The sequence below is a fragment of the Phlebotomus argentipes genome, unplaced genomic scaffold (genome assembly GCF_947086385.1).
Source record: "Phlebotomus argentipes unplaced genomic scaffold, Phlebotomus argentipes genome assembly contig_33, whole genome shotgun sequence".
NCBI classification, from domain to species: Eukaryota; Metazoa; Arthropoda; class Insecta; order Diptera; family Psychodidae; genus Phlebotomus; species Phlebotomus argentipes.
Genome location: NW_026776167.1, coordinates 302,780 through 328,401, shown reverse-complemented (window position 1 = coordinate 328,401; position 25,622 = coordinate 302,780). Strand labels below are relative to the sequence as shown.

The 25,622-nt window shown below is 35.4% G+C and overlaps 1 protein-coding gene across 10 annotated transcripts; it reads left to right on the top strand.

The window, feature by feature from the left end:
- Positions 1 to 31: 31 nt before the first annotated feature.
- On the top strand, positions 32 to 25,298 carry LOC132256914 (sodium/hydrogen exchanger 3). Of its 10 annotated transcripts, XM_059753512.1 has the most exons (23): positions 32 to 448; positions 632 to 769; positions 5,878 to 6,463; positions 9,364 to 9,637; positions 11,079 to 11,342; positions 12,111 to 12,316; positions 12,425 to 12,545; positions 13,055 to 13,193; positions 13,267 to 13,484; positions 13,616 to 13,699; positions 13,863 to 14,068; positions 14,133 to 14,258; positions 14,351 to 14,535; positions 15,058 to 15,190; positions 16,045 to 16,059; positions 16,615 to 16,671; positions 16,743 to 16,823; positions 16,891 to 16,966; positions 17,178 to 17,294; positions 19,568 to 19,624; positions 20,093 to 20,254; positions 21,412 to 21,712; positions 23,413 to 25,298. In XM_059753512.1, exons 3-23 carry the CDS (start codon positions 6,125 to 6,127, stop codon positions 23,615 to 23,617), a joined length of 3,366 nt encoding a protein of 1,121 aa, XP_059609495.1. In that variant the 5' UTR covers positions 32 to 448; positions 632 to 769; positions 5,878 to 6,124; the 3' UTR covers positions 23,618 to 25,298. The 10 variants fall into 10 exon arrangements, with proteins under 10 accessions (XP_059609495.1, XP_059609496.1, XP_059609498.1 ...); XM_059753513.1 differs by lacking the exon at positions 632 to 769; XM_059753515.1 differs by lacking the exons at positions 32 to 448; positions 632 to 769 and adding an exon at positions 2,819 to 2,944 and having other exon boundaries at positions 14,351 to 14,505.
- Positions 25,299 to 25,622: the final 324 nt, after the last annotated feature.

Here is a 25,622-nt window from a genome sequence, read left to right as displayed (position 1 = left end):
GAGAGAGAGAATCCAGAGCGAGATTTTCCACCAAAAACTCACAGTGTTTCAATGTGGCCGAGTGAGAAATGGCGGCCAGTTTCAGTGAGAATTGTCTCTGGGAAAATCATCACCTAAAGACATTTCACCAATTGCTACCACTAAAGATACTTGATTGAAATCAAATTGACGCCTTGTGTCCGCGTATCGTGTCTGTATCTTTGTTGGATGTGCGGTGTTTCTTTTGGCCTTTGCCTTTTTTCGGTCCTACATCGGTGAAAATTGAGGATTGACGTGTGGGAAATAGGGAGAGAGAGGAAGAAAAACTACGTTATAAGAATTGATTTGGGTTTGCGTGTTTTAAGTGAATTGAATCGTATAGAATTTTGTTGAGTTTCCTCAGTCCTCCAGCGATATTTTCCTCTCGATGCTCTGGAGGGATTTTGATTGAAAAGAAAGCTTTCTCTCTGTAAGTTTCCATCGTCAGAGGGTTACATAATTTTTCATACATAACGAAAAGGATTTTTCTCTTGTCACACTTCTAAGGTCAAACTATTACGAGTTCTTTTCTCATCATTCGCGCTAAATGTGATGTTTCAAGAGAGTAACTCACTCATTTTCACACACATTTTCTCCATTTTTTTCGCTGTAGAGCAAATATTATATTGAGTGAATTTATTAGAGAGCCTTTCCGTATCCCAGAGATTAATTTTTATCTGTTTGGTGTCAGTATATATTGTATATTTATGGTAAAATGAAGCGGATTTCTGCAGAAAATCAAATATTCAAGGTAGTCTAGCTGTACATATATAATCCTAGTGGTGTAATATTCTTTAGTCACATGTTATATTGATTTTGCTAACCTCTCTTTCCACCGCTGGAATGTGATGCTTTAGAGGGCATCGAAAGTGGCACGTTTTCACCCCTTTTTCGCGATGTCAGACGAACTGCAAAATTAAATTTGATTCAAATTGAATTCTCAAGACTTCAGTCTATGCGTGGAAGAAATTTCGCACAAAAATATGGCTTTAGAATGTTAATGCAGAAAGTCTGCAGATATTCGGTACGGATGATTGAATTCTGAAATCATAATTGTATGTTTGTAGAAGATACCATTTTCCATCTTGATCCGTGTCTCTTGCCTACGAATATATTTATATTATATCTATCGCTTTATTTCACTTTGTTGACGATTTCACAAACATAAACTGCAGATTCAGTGGTCTGCAAGAGGATCTGCTTTTTGCAAATAGATGCTATCTATTCACTGTGCTGTGTGAAGAAGGTTCAAAAGACAAAGATAGAATTCATATCGTCATTGCAAGACAAATACTGAATTCTTGTGACCTTCTCGCAGTCTCACTGCGAAGGCAAGACTTTGGGTGGGATGTTCATTATTCCGGAGGTGAAAAAGTTGATGGATCTTCGGTGCTATAGAGAGTATAAATAGACAATATATCTGGAAGAGTCGCGACTGTGTTCAGAAACAAATGGCCTAAATGTTTGTTCAGTGTATGAGGATGCTTTTGATGAGAGATTTTGCCTAGATTTTGTGCTAAAAATGGATTAGCCAGACATTTAGTTGTGTTTCTCGACACTCCTATGCAAGAAGACAGCGTGGAAATATGCGCAATTTAGCAAAATACATTTTCTATAGCATCAGAAATGGGCGGTTTCTAGATAACAGATCAGGATATGAGAAAATACAATGTTATCAGGACGAAAAATACTCTGTTGGGGACGTCTTGCCACGACAGAAGCGTTATATTTGGAATTAAAAGTTTGAATTGCGCTTCAAAGTGATTCTTGCATTTTGAATTGTTCGCAAAAAGTTTAGCTCTCTATAAATCAAGCACACCGAGTGCTTATCATCGCTCTTTCATTTTGAAATTCTCGATAACACAAATGAATATGTAAATTCTGCTTAGCCACATTTTTTTTATCACTCTTCTAAGCAAATATAATGTTCCACTTTCAACTCTGTTTATATGCTCTTAATGTGATTGAGTGAGAGAAATTTTCGAGAATATATAGTGTCATGGTGTTGTTTGCCTCACAAGGATTTTCTTCGGACAATTTTTCTATGGAGTTTGCTCACAAGACACATAAATTTTTATGAATGTAAGCCTTCGTCGTGGTTATTTTTTGGACTTTTCTTTGGTAACCAGCAGAAAGCAAAGAAAATTGAGAAATTCAAGAAATATTGCGCATCTCTTCACTTTTCTAAGCTCTCTTGTGCATATAGGCGTTGAGAGGACAAGAAGGACATTGTTGCGTAAATTGATAAGTGGTGTGGGAAATCCAATGAGGACAGAGCCTGGGGTGAACTTTTAATGAATTTCTCACTAGTGCACAGTAATTGTGTTTTGCTTGTTAAATCCATGGTCTGGGGAGTGGACAAGAGTTCAACACTGTTAGCGTGATATATGAAGTATGTAATATTATACATTCCTTTAGATTATTGCATATAAATTGGGTGGATTTTTTCTTTGACAAACATTGAAAAGGCGCAGATATTTAAACAAACTCGTGAGCCAAAATTCTTTATAGTAAGAAAAATCTCATCGCTATTTGATGGCAGTTTCACGTGAATACCACATATTTTTCTCACTCACGACTTCAGTTTAAAAAATCGTGATTTTTCTTCAGGAATTCTCTTCTCTATTTCCTCGCGAATTTCTATGTGGTGGAAATGCCATGAATTAGAATTCAACTGCTTACCATATTATTTATTTTTTTTGTTCAGCTATGTGAAGAAAAGATAGTTTATATTTTGCCTTGTGTGTATGGTATATAAGGGAGTGGATTTCGTGTGTTTGTGCGGCGCCTCGGTGAGTTTTGTTACTCACTGAAACGTTCAGTTTGTGTGTGACGCGGGATTCATTCACAACACGTCGAGCCGGTCTCTCGGCTGGTCTTTGCTTGTCTCCCAAACAGTTTGTGAAGTCAGATTTTCCTATAAAAGGTATATTCTACCCGTCAACTTAGAATGGAAATAATGGCCAGTGAAGTTGTGCTATTTTCGGAAATTGCAATCAATTGAATCACACACAAGTTCTCCAGTTGGAGAGGAACAGAGGCGAGAGATCTAATTTTAAATCTCGTGTTTTAATGTGAATGGTGAAAAAGTGGCAGCACATTGTCATTCTGAAGTGTGTCATATGGAATTACAATTTTAATTTAATTTCATTTTATAATTGAAAAGCGCGAGACGAGTTGAATAGTGAGGAGTGTTTGAGGTGGAATGAAGAGTATATATATGTAGTCATTATTTTTGCGGTCACAAGAAATCCATCAAGTTTCACCAGAAACTCACAACAGAAATTTGGCCAAATGGTAGGGAGGAAAAAACCACAATCGTTTCTGTGTGCCTTCCGCAAATGATGAAATATCTTGTGTCAGTTATTTTTTCTGCAAATAACGATCCGCCTGACTTTCAGTGCGAGTCGTTCATCGCGATATGTTTGAAAAGAACATTTGTTCTCCACGGGTAAATTCTTAGAACGGGTCGCTTACAAGAAACACAGTAATATTTGATGGATTTCCACGTGCAAAGTCAAGTTCTTGCTCATTCTCTTCTTCCCCAATTATATGCGACTTTACATATTAAGCGAACACTCCTTCGTTCAGCGCAGAAACTTGTCTGCGTATTCTCTTTGGCATATCCGCAGTGAAGAAGTTGTGGAGAGACAATCAAGTTTTTAGCTCGCAGTGTGACTCATTTGATATTCCACTTGCAAAATCCCAGCCCAAGTGCAGTGATTATAGGCTATTACTCAAGAGGTCATGTTTGTGAGGCGTGAATTTTATCATCACAATGTTGAGGAAATTCATTAATTTCTTCAAATGTGTGACGATTGCGAAGCTCATTTCCATCGTCACTGTCAATGTCAGGGGCAAAAAGAACTTTTAATACTGTGCCAAATGATTAAATAATATAATGTATAATGTTGAGAGGAAGAAGCGCGATAGAGATAATCAGCTGTTTGTGTGATAATGATATATGTTATAAAGCGAAATAAGTGTGGAAATAGTGTGAAAGTGCAGTTCAGCAATAATAGAGTTAGGGTTTGCTCGAAATAAATCAATGCGCGAAGAAGATACTGAAAGAGAGAAAAATGTTCCCTGCATTCTCACTGTGTCTCAATTGAATTGCAATGCTTGAGTTCAATCGCACTACAAGTTCAACAGAGTTCACAAATTCTCTAAATTCAGACCACAATGCCACGGCGTTACTCTCTTATTTCTCATTGCACTGACCACAGGAATACTGCAAACAGGGTGATATTGTGCCATTGGCAATTTTTTTGTTGAGCCGTTCTGCTTCAATGAAGCCATAATTAATATTTCTTTAATCCTCAACTGCCTATAAATTTCCCACCAACACTGTAAGCGCACAAAAGGAGAAGGAAGCGAATGGGGAATAATCAAAACCGAGCAAACAGCTGGTTGAATCTCCTTGCCAGTGACGGCGTAAGAAGGGGGAATGTTGTGTCAGAGGGCAGAATGGAATGGAAGGAAGAGGCCAGACTCTACCTCTATTATCTCTTTTACATTTTGCTAGAAAAGAGGGACGGAAATGCCACAGTCACATTTAACCATGTGTTTTTAGACTTCTTTTTTTATCCCTCAAATGCCACTAACATTTCTCATATTTCCCTCTTACTCGGGCAGCAACTAAAGGAAGTCTTTCCTCACGAGGAAAAGGCACTTTGTATCATTATTATTTCCATCACTCTTACACAGACGCTTGCGTGACGTGGATTTCTATTAGATTTTGTTAAATGCTTCTTCTGAAGCTCTTTGCAGTGGCTGGCGAGACTCGTGTAAATAGAATGAAGGCGTTGTCTTCAGATAACCATTTCTTCCCCATCTTCTATGTTCAGAAAATGTGTCTATATGACAAAAATTCACGTGGGAGATGTGTAAGTTGCACAGAGAAAAATGAGTGGTAATTACTTGGTTAAAGTTAATAAATTGATTTCAGACTTTTCAAAAAATTCCTAACGTCCTAAGTCTGCAATAATGGGTTTTTTCACACACTGTAGTTACTTGAAATCGTACTTAGATTATTGATTTTTTAAATCAATTAACTTTTCTCTGTGTAATATGTGTCATACCACTGGCGAAATATCAATTTTTCACACTTTCATAAAGTCTAAATTAATTTACAAAAATTGGCAAAAGCAATGTTTTCCGAATTCGAAAATAGACCAGGATTTTCTCATGTAGAGAAAAAAATGACGTGTGCAGTGGAAGTTCAACAGGAATGTCGTTTTGAATATCTAAATTTATCCTAAATAAAAATTGTATAAATATAGAAGAGTGAAATATTAATGGGGATTGTTTATTGAATATGACTTTCACATACTCTAGTAGTCAAATTTCGAGACTGTTTATCCAATAGATTTTCACATTCATCAAATGGAATTACACGTGTTAATTCTGTATTTCTATTGCCCTCTAATAAACGCTAAAATCTCTGCTTTGTACACAATGTAACGCGTATTTTCGCTCAATTATCTCTTCATCGTGATTAATGCTCCAAAGTCGCACATTCCATTGTAAAGCGCCATAAGCTTACGTGTGTAATGGATAATTTCGTTGCAAATAGAATGGCTTTAAATGGCTACTCATGAGTCTAGCAGGGATGAATATTGGAGATAAGCTCAAATTGAATTCCTGTTGTGGGGCTCGTGAGTTCCCCAAGGGATCACAGTTCATCTGTGTGCACGATTCTCCCTCGTCGAGCTCGCAAGTCCTAAATTTATATCACCTTCGGTGTCATTGAGTGTTATTCTTGAGGCTGAGCCGGAGGATTGTGTTTGTGGGGTGGAAGTGATGATAAATATTTAAGTGGAGGAAAATCCTTTACTAATGGAATTTTCTCTCTTTCAGGTGCACTCACTCGGCTGTTGGCAAAGAGATCATCAATGGCGGTGGGAAAATGACTTGTGGTCTCATCTGAAATCCAAGCCTGAGTCAACTGGACACTTTGAGTGAACTGGAGGTGAATTAAGTGACACGTGAGACAGTTTTTCAAGTGTGCAGAGGCGACACACAATTGAGAGTGGATCCTTAAAGACGCCAAAGACAAAGAGAAGAAAGCACTGTGATTTTTTTTATTCCCGTTGTCTGCTGGAGAATGACAACGTCTCTGCTGCAACTGGAGATGAACCTTTCGCGCCAGGGATGCTGCAAGAGATCATCGAAGGCAGCAAATCTCGCTAAAGAGCATCCAGCGAATGAATGTAGTCAATTTTTCCCCCATGTCCATAGTATATATAGTGAGAGTATTAGTTTAATTTGTCACGGTGGCGTCCAGCTGTGTCGTCGTGTGAGAAATTGTGGTAAAAGAGGCGGCAGCAGCAACACCACGATGGCCGTAATTATGGTGCTTTTAGGAGTGCTCTTATTTCGCACACAATTGGTTTTGGCGAGGCCCAATCGCACAACCGTCGAAGGATCTACGGATGTTTTCACGGTGAGTCCATTTTCCGTACCTCAAAGATGATTTTTTTTAATTGTTTTCGGAAGTTGAGATCGTGAGATTGGCAGTAAAAATTACTAATATGCAAAGGGAAGATGTGGTTTTAACTTAATTATCTTTCTTTAATTTGCTACGCCTCACTTTTTTGTGTATTTCAATCTAATAATAGACATTTAACACTTGACCTACATTTTTATGATGCCTTTTGATCATGCGAAATAATTCATTCAATTAATAATGTGGCGGAAAAAGAGTGATGACAAGTAAGATTTTTTGTTCATTCGCGAACAAATGATATGATATTTTCGTGCCATTTGAATTATGTTGCTATGTAACTTGCAATACAACGATAATTGATAGTGTGCTGGTAAATTGTTGAAAAGAGTCTACATACATAGTTAAATAGCTTTTAATACATGATAATAGATTTTATGGTGTGTTTTTTTTCAAGTTTAGTATTTCAGCCGGGAAGAGTTGTTGCATTTCTTTATAACACCGTATTTTGATGTTAGTTTTGGAAGAAATTCTTGATTTTTACTTCTCTTCAATTTCTGTCCATTTTTTCGGCTCAGAACTCTCGATCTGAAGTTGACAATTGAGCGTAAAAATTAAAAGTCATTACACAGAAAGCGATAAAAGATGAAAAAGAAAACTAATTGCATCATAAAAATGGCGAATCGACACTAATTGCTGCATTTTTCAAAGAAATATTCCCACGATACTATTGTGCATTTGAGCACACCAAAGAAAGATCATGGAAGAATGCAAGAAAGCCTTGAGCAATTAATTTTACAAATGTTTTGCGCATAATATTGGGGACGTTGTGAAAAGAATTCTTTCCTAAATTCAGTGTTAATTGACTGCCTATGAAGAAAATTTCTAACTCCTATAAATCTCAACATGGCTAATTCCAGCATTTTATGTCTTGGCTTTCGTTTCATGTCGCCTTTGCCCACAACATAAGCTGCAATTAAGCTTCATTATGGGGCAATAAATGATTCCTAAAAAATACGACCATAAAGCCAAGCAGGTCCTTTTCGATTGAGTCAGAGTACTTGAAAAAAAAATCCTTCCATTCCTTGTGTTTGGAATGTTGAATAAAATTTCGTGTGGAGGTGGAGCGATAAATCAATATCGGTGGCAATGGAGGGGAAAGTGGATCAAATTATTCACTGGAGATTATGGATGGATCGGCAAATTAACAATTCACCATGCAGTGACGCAGATTGGCGAATTTGCCAGAAATCTACAGACACATTTTGGGGGCGGCAAATGAACTTTAACCTGCGGGTGTGGGATGGCTTAGTGATAGATATGTTGTGAGGACATTTGCGCATTGAGAGAAGTAGTGGAAAAATTTGATTACAACCCACGCGTCTTTCTCTCGTTAATACGCAAAAGCTGCTGAATACATATTCTAATTTATTTTAAATTCACGAGGTTTGCAAACGGATTTCCATACTTTGGATTAATAAAAATCCAATCAAGGGAATTTGAGGATTCTTCCTCACTGGAGATTAGAGACAAAAATTACTCCGCAAGACAATTTCTATTTATAGATAGACAAGAGCAGTGCAAGTCGGAATTAATTCAAGCATTATTTTAATGGTCTTTTAATTGAAGATAGAAATCTGGGAGTTTCTGCTGCCTATCTGTGCCGCAATATAATAAAATTCAATGGTCGAGAGTAAACAAACACCGCGACATCCGACAATTACTAATTAATTCACTCTTGGGCTTCAAGTATTGTTTATCTTTCCACTGGTGAAGATTGAATTGGGTGGGCGCTTTGCATTCAAATCAATCTTTTTCGAGAGCTTGTGTCAACCTTGGCTATGACGGTCGGCTTTTGCGAGGCGCCGAAAAATCTCGGTCATCTTATCGAGAATTTACTCAACTATCTTATTCTTGCAGTGCGATAACAGAAATGATATTTATGACTTTCAATTCAACATGTAATTGTATTTTCTTCACTTTTAGACAAAATAAATCCACTGTTGGCCTCATTCTTTCTTTTCTCAAGTCATTGAGTATTATGTCTGATTAATTTTTTTTTTCACTCCTCAGATATTCTCCGAACAGAAGAAAATATAAACAAGTTTCTCAAGTTCACAATGTGATAAAAAAGAGTTTTCTTTATCTATGGTAACTCTATAACCTGATACTTTTTCAAGTGATTTCGATTGATTTCTTCAGACTAAACAAAGCCCTATTTAGAGTATATGATAAGAAATCCCAAAAGTGCCTCTCATGAGCTCTTACTCAATTAAGAATGTGCTCAAGATATGTGATTTATATGTATGTCTCACAACTGCTGATTGCCTTTATCTGTAAAGTGGACATTCTGAAGTGCTTTATTTACAATTTATCACAATTAAACACATTATGAAATAGTAATTATTCAAAAATTTATTTTCTTTTAGGTTTTCAAAAGATTCTCATAAGCTTGGAAATGTGATGTTGAAGCCCTTATTTTTACAAGAAATCTAAACCTTTCATTTGACAAATACTCTTAAATGTTTTCTCATACAGTTATATTTGAGAACGTAGACTGAATGTGTCCATGAAAAAATCCATTTAACCACCAATTTGACGGTAGAGGAGAAAAACGCATATAAATGTATGAGAAAAGTGATAAGAAAATGAATATTTTATTGCATTCTTCGTGTTGCGTAAAAAATGTATTAATATTACCTGAACCGGTGCGCGAGGGAGATATTTATGATGAATTCATGTACATGATAAAGGGAACAATTGCTGCATGTAAATTTTCCACATTACCGCATAATAGACACGTAGGGCGCTTTTGGGCAATTTTATGTGGGTGAAATGATAAATTTTGAAGGCTACTGCATTTAGTATTTGAGAAGTATTGATTGTTTTTGTAATTCCAGATCGATTCTGCGAAGCCCTCGGAGCTGAAATCGACATATCCGGGCTTGGATTTCGGTCCAATGGGCCCGGACAAGAGGTCGGCGGAGGTTTTGGCGTCCGAGCCAACGACTTCCAGTTCCCACAATGAGGCCAATGAGATATCGACAAGTGATAAGCAAAGTCATGGTGATGAACCCGTGGAGCACTATCCAGTGACGACGGTGGACTTTTCACGTGTGGAAACACCCTTCATCATTGGCATATGGATTCTTTCAGCGAGTATTGCTAAAATCGGTACGTGAGAACAAATAAGATATATTGTTCTTCTGGGGCACCATAAATTTCCGCAGACATTACTGTACGCAAAAGTGTCTTGTGAATTTGCGTGGGGCAAATACAAGATATTGACTGTTGAAAATTCAACACTCGAATGTATAATTTGCACAAATAGAATGTTGACAGAATGTGATGCCGCGTGACAAATTTAAGGCACACTTGTTACAATATTTGTATATAATTCCTTTCATACCAAAAGAAAAAAAAGAGAGAATTCCTGACGCATTTGAATGACGTGCGCAGTTTTCAGTGTATCAAGTGAGACATAATCAACAATAGATTGTAACTGAAGCATCCACTTTAATTATGTGGCTACCTTGAGCTGATTCGCCACTGCAGAACGGCTAAAATGACACGCATTTGCTAAAATTGATAGTTGATTTATAACCCGTACAAGCTCATTCAATTTATCAACCATACTGCATTCTCAATTCCACTTCAGTTTTACCACATATTTTGATATGTGGGTGGTGTTAGCTAATTAAAAAAAAACTGAAAGTACTATTTTTTTATCAGAGTGATAATGAGCTTCAATTGGTTGAAACATAAATGCTTACACCAATGGCGAAAAAAGGCACAGATTGTGTTTCAATAAATTTTTTATCATTCAATTTCTGAAAAAGTTCATTTATATTAAATATTTAAATTGATAATTAATATAATGTTGAATATTTAACATGTTTTCTCTCTTGCATTTATTCTTTTTAAATTTTGCTTTTTATAAAAATATTGTTTAAAAAAATTGTACTACCAAAAATGTTCGATATTGAGCTAAAATAACATTAAATGACTAAGAAGCTATTGATTGAATAACAATAAGTAACGACAAGTAATTCTAGCAATTGAGCAACGAAGAGAATAAATTGGTTTATAGCCTGTGTGTGTGTGTCAACTGAATGCGAGTGAAAGCATTTTATAATCTGCCGCATCTCTTTTAGTTGCCTGATAAGATCAATAAAATGTCCTCTGAAGCGGACATAAAACTCTATCGTTAGCTGTAATTGAGTGTACTTATAAAGAGCAAGAGAGAGGGACAGAGAGAATTTATGAAATGGCAATCGATACGTTTGCCGTCTCCACAGTGGCAATACATATGTTAAAAATCGTGTTATAATTTCGTGCCACTTATGTCCTTTTCATCCTTGACCCTGTCCTTGTTGGGAATGCTAAAGTGAAATGGCGCGACAATGCTTTTCGTGTGTAGAATGTGCAAACAAGAGAATATTGTGTTAATCACCAGTAGACGGCAGAAAACTGTGAATAATTCAGGTATTTTCACCAAAAGAGGGAAGTCGAGAATATTTCGGTGTGAATAAATAAACTAAAGTATTTTTTTTCATCTCATTTGCAGGCATTCTCTGTTTTTTCTCTTTTACTAATATTTCTTTTCTCATTTCAGGGTTTCACATGACACCAAAACTCAATAAAATCTTCCCCGAGTCTTGCCTTCTAATCGTTGTTGGTGTTATAATCGGAATAATATTGTTTTATGCGACAAGTGTTCAAATATCACCACTCACGCCAGACACCTTCTTCTTCTACATGCTACCACCGATAATTCTCGATGCTGGATATTTTATGCCAAATAGACTCTTCTTTGACCACCTTGGCACCATTTTGTTGATGGCTGTGGTTGGAACAATCTTTAATATTGCCACAATTGGTGAGACGATAAATTTATTTTCAATAATCCTTCAAATGAACAAAATTTCCTTGTAATCTTTAGCATTAGGTTATATTAACATTTAACGGGTTAAAATGGTATCAATTTAAGAACGATAAAGTCCATCAAATTAGACTCAATCCTCTGGAAAATATAAGCATATTCTCACTTTTTGGCTATTTAGGTTTCTTAAAGTAAGGTTAAAATCTACAACTTTAAGACACATAAAATATGAAGTAAATTTTTCCATCAAAAGTTTTATTTGCAGCGGATTGTGCGTTGAAAGATTTATTGCGATAATTCATAAAGAAGAAAAAAATCACACAAGAAGTATACTTTGAACTAAATTCGCTTTTAAAAATTAATCTACGCCATAAAACTTGTGCGGAACTGCGAGTTCATATGTATTTATGAGATTATTTTGTGAAAGATGGCCTGTAAAAAATTTATGGAAGAGCTGTTGAAAGTTATTTGGATTAAATCTATCAGCTCTGCATATGCTTAGAATGCGAGGAAAGCTTCGGGGCGGGTCTAAACGTGTATGTATAGGTGTGTAATTAAGCGTGAAGTAAATTCATTCTTGATTCTATCATTTATAGCTCATATATGTACATAATTTGTGGCTTTTACCCACAAAGAAATACTCATTTAATGCTGTGATATTTCCCAAATTTTCCATTGATTGATTTCCCATTCTCACCTGTTTTTGCTATTCAGGCGTGTTGATTATTTAACTGACGATGACTGTTGTTTTGTTTGTCTCTTCAGGAACGTCTTTGTGGGCCTGCGGACTCACTGGAATCTTCACGGCGGAGGGACGCGGTGAAATTCCCTTTCTGGACATGTTCCTCTTCTCCTCACTCATTTCCGCCGTGGATCCCGTGGCAGTGTTGGCTGTCTTCGAGGAGATTCACGTGAATGAAATTCTATACATTGTCGTGTTTGGCGAATCTCTGCTCAATGATGCTGTAACGGTATGTCATTTGTATCCACACGACATTATGTTGCTTGAAAGGATATTGAAATCTTATCCATTTGCACGTTTTTGATCACGTTTTTTTCTTCATTCTCAACGATAAAAGGTGGTTGTTTATCACATGATGGACTCGTACAGTGAAATAGGAATATCCAATATAGAGGCTGTGGACATTGTGAGTGGTGTGGCATCTTTTCTTGTCGTCGCGCTTGGCGGAACGTTTATTGGTGAGTGGAATTTGTTACTTTCATCTCTTTTTGCTTCACAATGTTCAAGGTTAAAAGAAGGATTCTTTAAAAGACTTCGATCACTGTCACTCTTTTCGATCCACACTGGCAAACTGCCCTTAAGAGACTAACTTTCTTGCACTTGGTGTACACTTGCGTTATCAGAAGCTCACAACTGCTCATTTTCATGCCTGCGTGAGATCAATTGTGGGGCAAAAAGTGTAATTCAAGTGGCAAAACATAGCCTGTTTAAACGAATAATCCACTCCAAATACTGCAGAATGAGTATTTGTGTCTCTGCGAAGGCCTAGGAATGATCACTTTTGCCGGGATAATTGAGTTTTTTCCGGTTAGGAGAGTCACTTTACTGCGTGATTCCGGATTGAAGAGCCTCATCCAGTCTCGATCTGACATGAAACTAGTTGTATGAATTGCTGAGCATTCTACACATCATTTAAATGAATTGGTTTAAATTAATTGACTCTCGCATATTCCTCTTTTCTCCTTAGGCGTCATTTGGGGTTTTTTGACTGGACTTGTTACGAGATTCACGGATCATGTGCGCGTAATTGAACCAATATTCATATTTGTTATGGCATATTTGGCGTACTTGAATGCAGAAATTTTCCACATGAGTGGAATTCTTGCGTAAGCATTGAATCAATTTGTGTATCAATGATATTTGTTTATAATGCATATGCACGTCTCTGGAATGTTACAGCATTACCTTCTGTGGTATTACGATGAAGAACTATGTTGAGGCCAATATTTCGCACAAATCTCACACGACAGTGAAATATGCCCTGAAAATGTTGTCCAGCTCATCTGAAACTATTATCTTCATGTTCCTGGGAGTGGCGACAGTGAATAACAAACACGAATGGAATACGTGGTTTGTGCTCCTGACAATTCTCTTCTGCACCGTGTTCCGCATAATAGGTAAATATTGTGTTTGTGCCTGGTTTGACCGAAGTAGCATCGTTTACTTTTAATTTGCATACCAACAGCCATCATTTAATTGTGGAATTGAGTAAATAGTCTCTCTCTCACTCTCTTTTTCGTTGTTTCAGGTGTCATTCTACTTGTGGCAATAGCTAATCAATTTAGACTCCACAAATTATCCAAAGTGGATCAATTTGTGATGTCATACGGGGGTGAGTTGAAGCAATTAAGTATTGCGTGTTGTGCGTGTGTGATTGGGAGTGTTGTATTTAAGCAATTAATTGACACTTCAGCCTATTCCTAATTTAGCTGCACAGTTGCCTAATCTCAAGCTTTTTCTCGTGAAATAATTCCCTGTTAAAATGATTTCCTCAGGTCTCCGTGGTGCTGTGGCCTTTGCTTTGGTTCTGCTCATAAACGAGAGAGTGGAATATCACACGATGTTCGTGACAACAACAATCGCCGTCATCTATTTCACAGTATTTGTCCAGGGCATAACCATAAAGCCACTGGTGAAGATTCTTAATGTGAAACGGGCCGAAAAGAAGAAACCATCCATGAATGAGAGAATTCACGAAAGGGTAAAGAATATATGATACATCCACACAGACTCATGGCTAAAGGTTATTGCACTCCTCATTGCAGTTTATGGATCACATGATGGCGGGCATCGAGGATATCGTTGGAAAGACTGGCAACTACAATGTTAGGGATAAATTTAAGAGATTTGACAATAGATTCATCAGACCATATCTCATTAGAGATCATCAAGTGAGTATCTTTCTTTCTCCATTTCATTGTCAACTATTATAGTGTAGAAGAATGACTGTAATCAACATTCTTGGTGTCTGTCTCTATTCTAGGGTGCTGAACCGAAGATCCTGGAAACATACTCCAAGTTGGCAATGAAAGACGCCATAGATTTCATGCGAAGGAATCCATCGACTCTTGGGCAGATGTCCGGCACAGAGTCGATGAGCGCTCTGTTCAGGAACTATGCCGGATACATGGGCGGAAGGTTGGGCCCGTCAATCTACAGTGCAAACTGGTAAACCAGTAATTCAGTGCATGGAGATACGAATTTACAAGCGAGAGCTATTTTGCAACGTATTAACTTTGATATAAACTTATCTATAGAGATTTACTTATTGCAGCTTCGCAACCACAAATTTAGATAATTGTTCTCTGTGTGGCAAAATTTGTCAAGAAGAGAACGTGCTTTTCTTAGAATGCAATTGAAAACACTTTCTTACCATTTAATGCAGAGTCATAGATTTGGGAGAGGGTAAATGATTTCTTTTAGAGAGTAACTAATCTTTTCTGTGTACTTGTGCAGCTGAATAGCCCAAAAGCAGAGCGCATGCAAGAGCTAATTTTTCATCTCAACTTTTTCTCTCACACCAAACAGCGACGACAGCAATCACAGATTTGTCTTAATATAGTTTTCTTTGTCTTATGCACTGAGTTAGTAGTTTACTGTAGAATTGAATTTATACGGAAATGATTGTTTTCAGGGCGAGTTTAGTGAGTTTCGTCTCTCTAATTGATGTTATTTTCTCTATTTTCACAGTCCAAGCTTCTCAAATTTGGAGAATTCATCACGAAACTTGGACATGCACGAGTTGGATTACAATCCATCAAAGAAAGATCTCACAGATGCTAGAATTCATCATCTTCTAGCTGAAGAATTGAAACCAAGAAGGGTAACTATTGAACTTTCACATTCAGTCTTGTGTATATTTGAGGTGTTCATTTATCACAGTGGTTGATTTTAAGGTGAAATAACACTAAATTAGAAGTGAGACGTATCTTGAAAACTCCATGTTATTTCTCCTTGATTTTTCTTCATTTTCCTTATATTCACTTGATATGAATTCTGTTGAGTTAAACAGATGAACTAACATTACTAGTGTGGCTAGTGTGAATATTTTATAGAGTAATTTGATGCCCAATGCAAAAGATTCCTCTGTGAATTTTTTCCGTGAAGATATTGCCACAATTTTGCATGGCACATTTCTCACAGTTTGGTTTTGTCTCTTAATGTTACCAGAGTGTTGATATTTGTGTTCTATTTTATATTCACAATACACAACATCACAAGATTGGTTTGTGTGTATCGCACGTAAATATCACAGGAAAAATTGCAAAAAATAGAGAAGAAAAAATCTATGTGTTTTAAAGCAATTAAGAAAACACAGTAATTACCTCGGTGTTTCACATATTGTTTCACAATAACCTTTGTATTTGTAGCTGAAATGAGGCAATATTATTAAAACAAGTCATCCACTAAATGAAATTGAGATGGAAGAAGCTAAATTTGCTAATTTCAACTAATTGTGAGATAACATCTGTGCATTCTGTACTTTTGAAAGGAGTATTCTTTTTGTTAATTTTCTAACACTGAGTTTGTTTTTCTCTTGTTTGTGTTGTTAATTGATATCAACAAAAGTATGAATTGAAATGGAGGTATAAATTTCTTTAATGAATTATAAAAATTTTCTCCTTGCAATTATCTCATCCCTATGATTGATGGTGTGACCTTTTTTGACGATGGCAGGCTTCTCTGAGTATGGTACGAAATCGTTTTATGTGTTTTTTACTTGTGTAAAAGGAATCTTTTTCTCCTCTTTGAAAAGTGTACATTATGTTAATATCAACAGTGTGTACAAGAGGGTTAAATTACAGTTGGGGAGGAGTGTCTAACAATAGGCATTCAGTAGCAATTTTAAAAGTTCATTGAACCTTCTAGAATTGCTCTTATCGTCGAGTTTCGAAAGGAATTATGTGTGACACGAAGTTCATACAAACTGTATATTGTAAAATTCTCATTGTCATCACATTCACTAATCTCTGCATAAGAGGTCATCAAACATTAATTTCCCAGTGTTCGAATACACATTATAGATAAAATTGCGATATAATTGAACCCCTGAGTGTTTATTTGCTTTCAATGTGTTCATTTGTGAATATAGAGTGCTACAATGATATAATTAAATGAATAATTTACCCTGCATTTCCATCCCCTGTTTACTAATAAATTATAGCTAAATCAATTTGTTTTTAAGTGTTCTCTGCAACCTTGCGATTTCAAAAGATTTCACTAATTTGTTGTTTCTTTAATTTATAGCATCGTCGCCTGAGTTACAGTCGTCATGCAGTTGACGACAGAGATTTGTCAACACAAGTGAGTTACTAAGAGATGCCATATTTTATAAGGAATTATGCATAACAATTTCTATTCATCTTAAATTCCAGGTCAATTACAAAATGCACATGAATATTCGACGAATGGTGAACGATAGGAAGCATCACAAGCGAAGCAAGAGGTTGAATAAGGTATTGAAACTATTTTCATGTATTCTTTTCAGGTAATCATAATAATAATTTGTATAATAATTTTCAGGATGGCAGTAGCAAACAGAATCATGTCTCCTTCCCCGAATTCCAGCAAAATGGCTCAGCTAAGCAATTGTCGCATGGTAAGTTGAGCTGTAAGACATATTTTAGTAGGCAATTTTATAATTATCTGTCATTGTAGTGGTAACATCTTAATTCATTTCCCTGTTTAGTAATGATAAGCAGCCTTTATTTGAGTCTTTATTTATTGCAGTGGAAGAAATCAAAAGTTTCTGTTGAACACAAGCACTCTCTTGACTCAAGACAGATATTAATTAACTTTCTTTCTTCCAGTCGACTATATCAATGAGGTTCTACATGAAGATGTCGAGGAGGATCCAAAGCAGAAAGCAGCCGCACCTGCTAATGAGGACTGGGACGATGGTTTAACATTCACAGCCAAAGCATCACGTAAGTTCTCTTTCTCTGAGTCCTTTTACGTTACACAGTGTCTCAATTATGCTTCACAAATTATAATAATGTCAAGTTGGCAGGAGAGTCATATTTGAGAATATTACTAATTAAAAAGACGAAATTGAAATATTTGCAACATCCTTGTGTGAATGAAAAAAATTAAAATTAGCTGAGTAAATAGAAGAGAAGGAGAGACTGAAAAAGAATTCTTTCCTGACTCGAAGAAATTGCAAATGACTTTATTAGACATTTATTTTTCATGAGATAAGAAACTATTCATTAATTTTTATCTTTGATTTTTTCTTTCTTTTGATCACTCAAACATCGTTTAAAGCGCTTTAATGTTTGGTTTGCCACTTAAAACAATGATCTTTAACCTGGTAATTATCATTGTGTGAAATGAGAATAAGGTCAAATTTAAGGAAAAGCGTGATACAAAAATTTACTATCATGTACGCATTTCATGTGACATCTTTGTAATTGTTTTCTTCAACTCAATAACATGTTTCAGTTCTTCATTTTCTGGATTTGTTGAGAAAAAAACCAACACGTTGAATTCAATTTTTCACACTAAAATATGTTTTTCCATTATATTATTTTAATTATACCTATTGAGCTTTTCTAATATGTATTACATCTTTTGGATTCTATTCAAATTGAATGATTCTTAGCCTCTCTTTATGACAAAAGACATCTTTAAAAATATGTACATCTTTACAATCTATCTAAACTTTGTGATATTGTCAGAATGCAAATTAAATGTGGCATGTTGAAATATCACCTTCATTTCGACACGAAAACCTAAAATTTGCGCATGATTAAAATATGAGAACTGAAGTCTTATAACATATTTAAAATTGGAAAATTTCCTCGTGGAGCTTCATCATATTTCCCAATGAATTATGCTGTGTGTTAATTAAGGAGTCTATATTAATGTATATTGTACACTTAAAATTCAATATTTTGCCTCCGATGCACAATAAGTGTTTCTTTTTATTATTTTTTACCATTGAATAGAGGAAAGCGAAGTTAGAAATTGTCTGTGCAGAGTTGGAATATTTGTCCAAATTTTCCACTCTATAATCCATCAGAAGAAAAATCACCAACTTTTTTTTATCTTTTTGTGCCTTTTTGATTTTGTTTCTTTTTGTTACTGTTAAATCTAACACCATTTGAAGTTACAAAGAGTCATGAAGATAGGGTATTAGTTTATGTGTTTATTTCAATTTTCCATTCCACGTGCGGCAGCGCCGTCTTATAATTCTCTAATTGCCAACATCTCGAGTCTACCGGGATTTGATGCGTCCAAGGCTCGTTTCGTAAAGCATTACGCGTCCAAAAATAGTCTAAATGAGGCAAGTCAGGACGTTGCGCCAACAGCAGCTGAACTAATTCTTCCTTGGCGCCACGAGAATTCGTACCATAACTTCGGTACGTGTTTACAAGCTAGACAAGAGACCTTGTTTGTATTATGGACAACAAGATTTTGAACAAATGTTCCTAATATGAAAAGAACATTTCGTTTAATTTGTTGGATATTGAGTTTTGTTGAACAAATTTAATATCTTGTTGCTAAACTTGTACTTTTTTTGAATTGGAAATTGCTTGATTTCAATAATGTTTTTTTTTTATTCTGAAGTCGATAAGGACCATCTTACTCTAAACGTATCACTTATCTCGATTATTTACAAGAAATTCCAATTTGAAGCTTGCGAAAAAAACATTGCAATTCATTAAGTAAATCCATTAAATGCTTGTGTAGATAAGTTTAAATAGCAGAGCTTTCTATGCGTTAAAGCTATATAAGTTCACATGTTTAAATGGATTTTCTGAAAAAGAAAAAAACGCAAGATATATTATTTTGTATTATGTTAAATATTTATTTTTAACGCCCTTCTTTCTTTCCATGTGTAAATATGTTCACTCATTACGTTTATAATGTATGTTTTTATAATATGTTCGCATGTGTGTTGAAAATACTCGCCATTTTCCAAGAATTTCACGCAAATTGCGAGAGTTTTTTCTTGTATGTACAATTTATCTCTGTTTATTTTTCACTTGTGAAATTATAATATCCCTTGAAATGTTAATGTTACACACCATCACTGAACCCCTTTATGAATGTTTATCATTTGCATATCCTGACGAGAATGTAATAAAATTTTCATCTCCGAGAAGGTGAAAAGACCATTGCAAATCGTGAGGATGTGCAATGAGAGGACAATTTAGCACGTTTTGTCTCACTTGATTTTCTTTTACCTTTGCTGTAGGTGAGATTGAAAAAAATCCCGTTGAAGAAGATAAGCGACTGTCTAAAGAATCCGAAGGTATAAATTTTAATTTTTTATGTTTCTCATTATCTCTGTGAATGTGTGAAGATCCCAAGTGAATATGTTCTACACCAAATGGTTGTTTTTGTTGTATTGTCTTGTAATGTTTGCTGAGAAAGTCACATTGTTCTCCACCCTGAAATTTGTGTTGATTCGAAAGCAATTAATTTGAGTATACTTCCATCCCTTTGCCATTATTCAATGAAAACCATTACATATGTGCCATTTCCAGTTCAGTTTTTGACTAATTATGTAATTTGCCACTGCTGTTAAATTGCACAGTGTCGAAGATGAAAGAGTTTCTGTTGGAGTTTGGAAAGCTCAGAAATTGTGCGTGCGTGTGATAAATTAAATTTCATTGTAATACATATTCTGAGTATTGGCTGTTCCTCTGGAAGAACGCGCGCGACTGTGCAAATCCTCTACTAATGAACATTTCTTCCATACGTGTTGATCTTCATGTAGGAGATGAAAGAGTAACAACACCAACAGCTACTGAGACAGTTTTGCCATGGAAACGTGGTGAGGAAGAAGGTGAAAATGGTGCTTTGAAGCAAAATGAATTTCCCGCTTGGGCATCTAATAAAGAGTACCTAGCTTATAATTCACCAAGTGCGACTTTCTTAGGTAAATATTCATATTTTCACCATTATATCCAACCGCCCAATAATATTGCTGATAGTGAATTAGAGTAAAACATTGTGTCTTTACTCTATTTCGCCTTAATTTTCTGAACATTGTGAGAGTGATTTCGGGAATAATTGTCGAGAAATGAATGGAAATTGCTAATTTCAAAGAAGATTTCACAAAAAAATTGTTATGTATTGTTTCCTCAACAAAAAATATCATTTTAATCAATAGAATTTAATTATAGTAGGCAGCAAAAAAAAAGTTTTGATTAATATTTCAGGAATCACTCTTGTAATCAATTGAATGTTACTCTTTGTAAATTTTTAATGTATCACTCATATAGAGAATGCAATTTCAATCGAAATTATTGATTTATTTACCAATATTTTATATCACTTTTTAGATGTTCGTCCATTGCATCACTCATTATCTGTGTTAAAATCGTGTTAATTAGTGAGAAATATTCCAAGAATTGCTTTTTAAATAGATATTTCAAAATTATACGTCACGCTGAATTCTGCGTAAAATTTATTGAAACTTTGAATAATTAGAAATTAACAGTTTTTCGTCTAATCAGAATAGAATTTACTAGTACAAAAGCTCTTCTTAATATGAAAAATGTAACGCGTAATTACACTATTTTCTTTAAAACATTTTCTTTGATAGTCTTTGTTTTTCAAAAATTATTTTAATATGATAACGAGTGATGGAGACGAAGATATATTGTAATGTAATAATATAGATAGATCCATCATATAAATTCTGATTCTTCTTCATAGTCTATTGCTTGAGGCTCATTCTTACAGAAAATTTTTCTCACTGAAATTATTGAATAATGTTCATTTTATGTCCCTTTGGCCTTTCTTAGTATGTCAGATGATCATTTCTTTAGGATTGCCAAGAGCATATTGCAACTAGATCCTCATGCCATCATCATAATAGTGATTTCAATCTGTATTTTATTAATCTAATTACACTTGAGGAAATCGTGTAAATCCCATTTCTGCATTCTCACGATTATGATTTTATGATTTAAGTTGTATTTATGATTTATTGATTTGATTTATCGTAATAGCATCATTTAGCTTGCACTTTAACTGCATCTATCTCTCTCTGTATGTTTGTTTGGCGCGCACGCACGAACCCTCCTTTAGGTGGCCTAACCAAACCTAAACAGGCAAAGTCTGTGATAGGTCTCTTCCGGCGCGAGTCATCGGGCTCGGGGTCCACGCACGTGGCGAATCCCATCACGGGCAGCGACTCCTCCATCCAGATGGACAGCAGCGTGGGATCCGGACAGACGTCAACACCGACGGGCAGGGGTGGCGGCGGCGACAAGAGATCAGCGTCGATTTGCGCCATGACGGATGATCTGAGGCCGAGCACCGGCCCATTCCCGGTTACTGCCAGTCACCGTCGCAACACACGTAGAGGCTCGATGCTGGAGCTCAGTGGGTGAGTGCCACAGTTTGTCCATTACAGTTTCTCCCATTTGCTGCCTGTTGACGGGCAGGAGCATGGAAAATGTTTCTCTCCTGTCATTTGTTAGTGCGTGGAGTGAAAGTCTTGCTCCGCTCCTTCCTTGCGTCTGATATTTCAAGGAGACAATTGCTATATGCTCTAAATGTATGAATTGAATGAAGAGAAAGGTTATTTGATGTAGGCATTTAGACTGCCTTTTCCCCATTTTTGGCTCTAATCTTGATAATGCTTTAAATTCCCTCAACAGAAGATTAGTTGCAGCGCAGAGAAAATATTTTGAAGTTTATATAATAATTTATTCCTGCACACAATCACACTACAGAACATAAACACATTACAGTATGAATCCTTTCATGCGGAATATCCATGCTTTTTAACATGTTCCTCCCAATTTACATTTATATTGTGTCTAGATGTTGTCTTGGTGCTGGTTGTGATATGATTTATCATCTCTCCATGACTTTTCTTTCTTTACTAAAGTCTCTTTCGGGTCAGCTAGTTGTAGTGAAGTGTTTTATTTTGAGTGTTAAATGAATTAATAATTGATATGTATTAATGTTTTCCCATTTTTTCCATTTTGTGTGGCTCTCATTATTTTCATTTGTTGTCTTGTCTGAATAACACAATATCACACTAAAAATGTTCACGGTAGTTAACAAAGAGTGCAGCAAATGACTAACTTGGAGAATAATTGAGGTTTTATCTCTGGGTTAATGGGCTTTAAGTTTGAGACTAGCTGATCAAAAAGTGGGGCTTAAAAAAAGGTTTATTTTTTTCTATCTCTGCATTTTACTTTGTCTATTAATTTTTTTTTATAATTTCTCTTTTTTCCTTTCTCTCTCTTTCTCTCTCTCTGTCACTTTTCTATTAATTGCATGTTTTCCCTACAATTCTTGTGTTTCCTCCGCAGACTGCTCGTGACCGGACGGCGGCCCAGCCGTATGTTTGAGCATTTACCTTCGCCAAATATCCGTAGTAGCTCATCTACTGACCATAAGACAAAGCTGTAACCACTAAAAATCAATCTATCATCCCCAAAATGCATGCGCCGCTTTGTAGCCTCCATGGAATTCCACTGAAAAAAAGAAATACAATTACAGATAATTGTGTGGGTGTAACGCTGAAATGTGACGCAGAAACACACGCAATTTTTCTATAAAAGATATCTGTTATAGAACAATTTGCATGGTAATATAAAGCGAATGGGTAGTTATTTCTTGCATGAAGATCTATATTTGCTCTTTGCATGGATGCTGTTGTAAGTTATGGTCTTATTTTATTATTTTATTCTGTTTTAATGCATGAAAAATATTTATTTTTCTCAATTATAGCGATTTAGCTTGTATTCTATTCTTAATTTGCATGATTACTTATAGAAAGCTTAGAGAGCTTTTAGTATGAAGCATATGCATGATGTAGCTTATGCATGATGTAGGAGACTAACAATATGAAAAGATATTTTTAAAGAAATGTGTAACAATCCAATGATGAGATATAATAAAAAAAAAACAATTAATATGGAAAAACACTTCAACAATCAGTGTGTGCAAAAATATTAGATGTAATCCAGAATATTATGATTTCGTGTCACTTTTAAAATTGGCAAAATGATTCTCAAGCTAATTCGTTTTTTGTCTTCCCCCATTCCCTCTTTTATCGTTGAATGTCTGTAGGGAGGCGATTCCGGAGGAGAACTACACGAAGTCACTGTCGCGGGAGAAGTACAGTGTACGAAATCAGCCAATACCCCTGCTCAGAATGACAACGCCGAAGAAGCAGCCGCGAGGCGTGAATCCACAGGCGGAGGCGCTCCTGTCGAACAGCAGCACAGAGTCCGAAAGCGAGGAGGATGATGAGGACGAGAGCAAGGACACGTGAGAGTTGGCCCGACGAGACAGCATTATGAGCATTGAATGGCCTTTGGAAGTTATAATTTAGCGTGTGTGTCTGATTGTATATGAATGAAGATGGATACCACAAGAATCTCCGAATTATCTCGCGATGACGACTGAATTCCAAATCGAGTCGTCACATTAGCCATTCTTGACGGTATGACAGAGTTTAGGAGGACGCAGAGAAGAATACTTGATTGGAATCTATGTACTTAATTATTCCACTACTTTTAATGTGTGATCTTTTACAAAATATTAATTTGGGGAGGATTTCTAAATTTATAAAGGAAAAAAGATTTTAAAAATCATTCTGAACATGAGTCAATGCTATGAAATGTTCATTCTGAGTGATATTTTTCTTAAAATTTTTAAATCTTTTGCTCTTTACAATATTTTTAATCTACTTAAATTCTGAAATGCTCTCTTCGTTTCTAAATTCTTCGCTGAAACCTTGAATCTCCAGCAAAATTCATTATTCTAAACTGTGTCCTTTCAGCTCTGTTCACAGAATGCGAAAAAGAATAATATAGAAGAAATCTATTGGGCTGAAATGGTTTTTATAGGCGCAGTACAGAATTTGGAATGACTATTTGTTAGAAAATTTGACTTAACAAAATAATAGCGTTTTAGGTGATAATATGAGGAGAAAAAATGTTAATTATAGGAGCCTTTTACCCTGTCCTCAATAAATTTGTTAACGTATTGAGATGAAAACTCTCAATGAGAGACAATATCTATTAGTTTTGATGATGAATGATGTGAGAAAAGTGTCTATATTGCAGAAGAAAAAAGATCTTACTTAATGAAAATCAACTTGAATAGTGTACTTATTTTAGTCAAAATATTTTATATATACATATATATTTAACAAAAGTGGATGCTCTGTAAAATTGAAATGTTTATTTATTATTTGGAGTTTTACGAGAGTCGAATGAATATTATTGCATTGATAGAGGAATTTGCATTTGAAGGGAGTTGTTAATCTTTTCAAGCTGTATTTCGCAATAAAATATCTTCTTTTATAGACATAACGGTACAATTTCATGGTGGAAAAGAACAGTTTAAAGTTTAACCCAAAAAATGGCGAAGCCAAATTGATTTATTCGAACCTTCGCCTGGCATCGAGTATTTGAAGACGTTTCCATTAAACGAACTTTTATGGAAAGTGTGTGAAGAGAAAGAAAATTGCCAATATGCAGTCTCACAGAGGTGGAAAATATATTCCAAATTTCTATTGGAACATTTTCCTTCGCAGGAAAATAGATCAATTTAGAAAATGCGCACAGGAAAATGTAATTTTTATGATAATACCAAGAAGAAACTTCAATGATTCTGCGAATTAAACTACAACAGCATTTAGTATGGATACCTACTTAAAATTAAAAAGTGCATTTTGAAAAATGAAGAAATTTGAAATGTTTTTTTTTCGATATGAAGGATATTCAAGAATAATCGTTTCTCATCTGAGATATAAAAAAAGACACATTTACATCCTAATACAAGACACAGTAAAGGAGCAAATGAATATTTTGGCAAAAAAACTAGTGAGTAAAAAGCAAAAAGCCCCATTTCAAGACAAACAGATAATATATTTTCTAATAAAGAAATGTATTACAGAAATTACGTATTGTTAGGCATCATGAAGTAATAAAAAAAATGAAGCAGAACATGTTTTTTTCTTTAGCTAGAAATTTCTTGAAAATCTAACAATTTGCAAAACGCCATGTTTTGTTGCTTCAGCTGAATGACTTTAAGAAAACCGATTCTTCAATATACTAAAAAGGTACTTGAAAGTGAATGTTCAGGTTTCCGAGAAATACTCCTTTTCAGTGGCATAAGTTATTTTCCTCTCCAATGGAACCTTGATTGGAACACACATTTATAAGAAATTTTGTTTAATGTTCGTTCAAACACATGGGTATTGATGTTAAACTCCCTAACTTTTGACATGCAATACATATATACATAAATTATCATAGCATATTTATTCT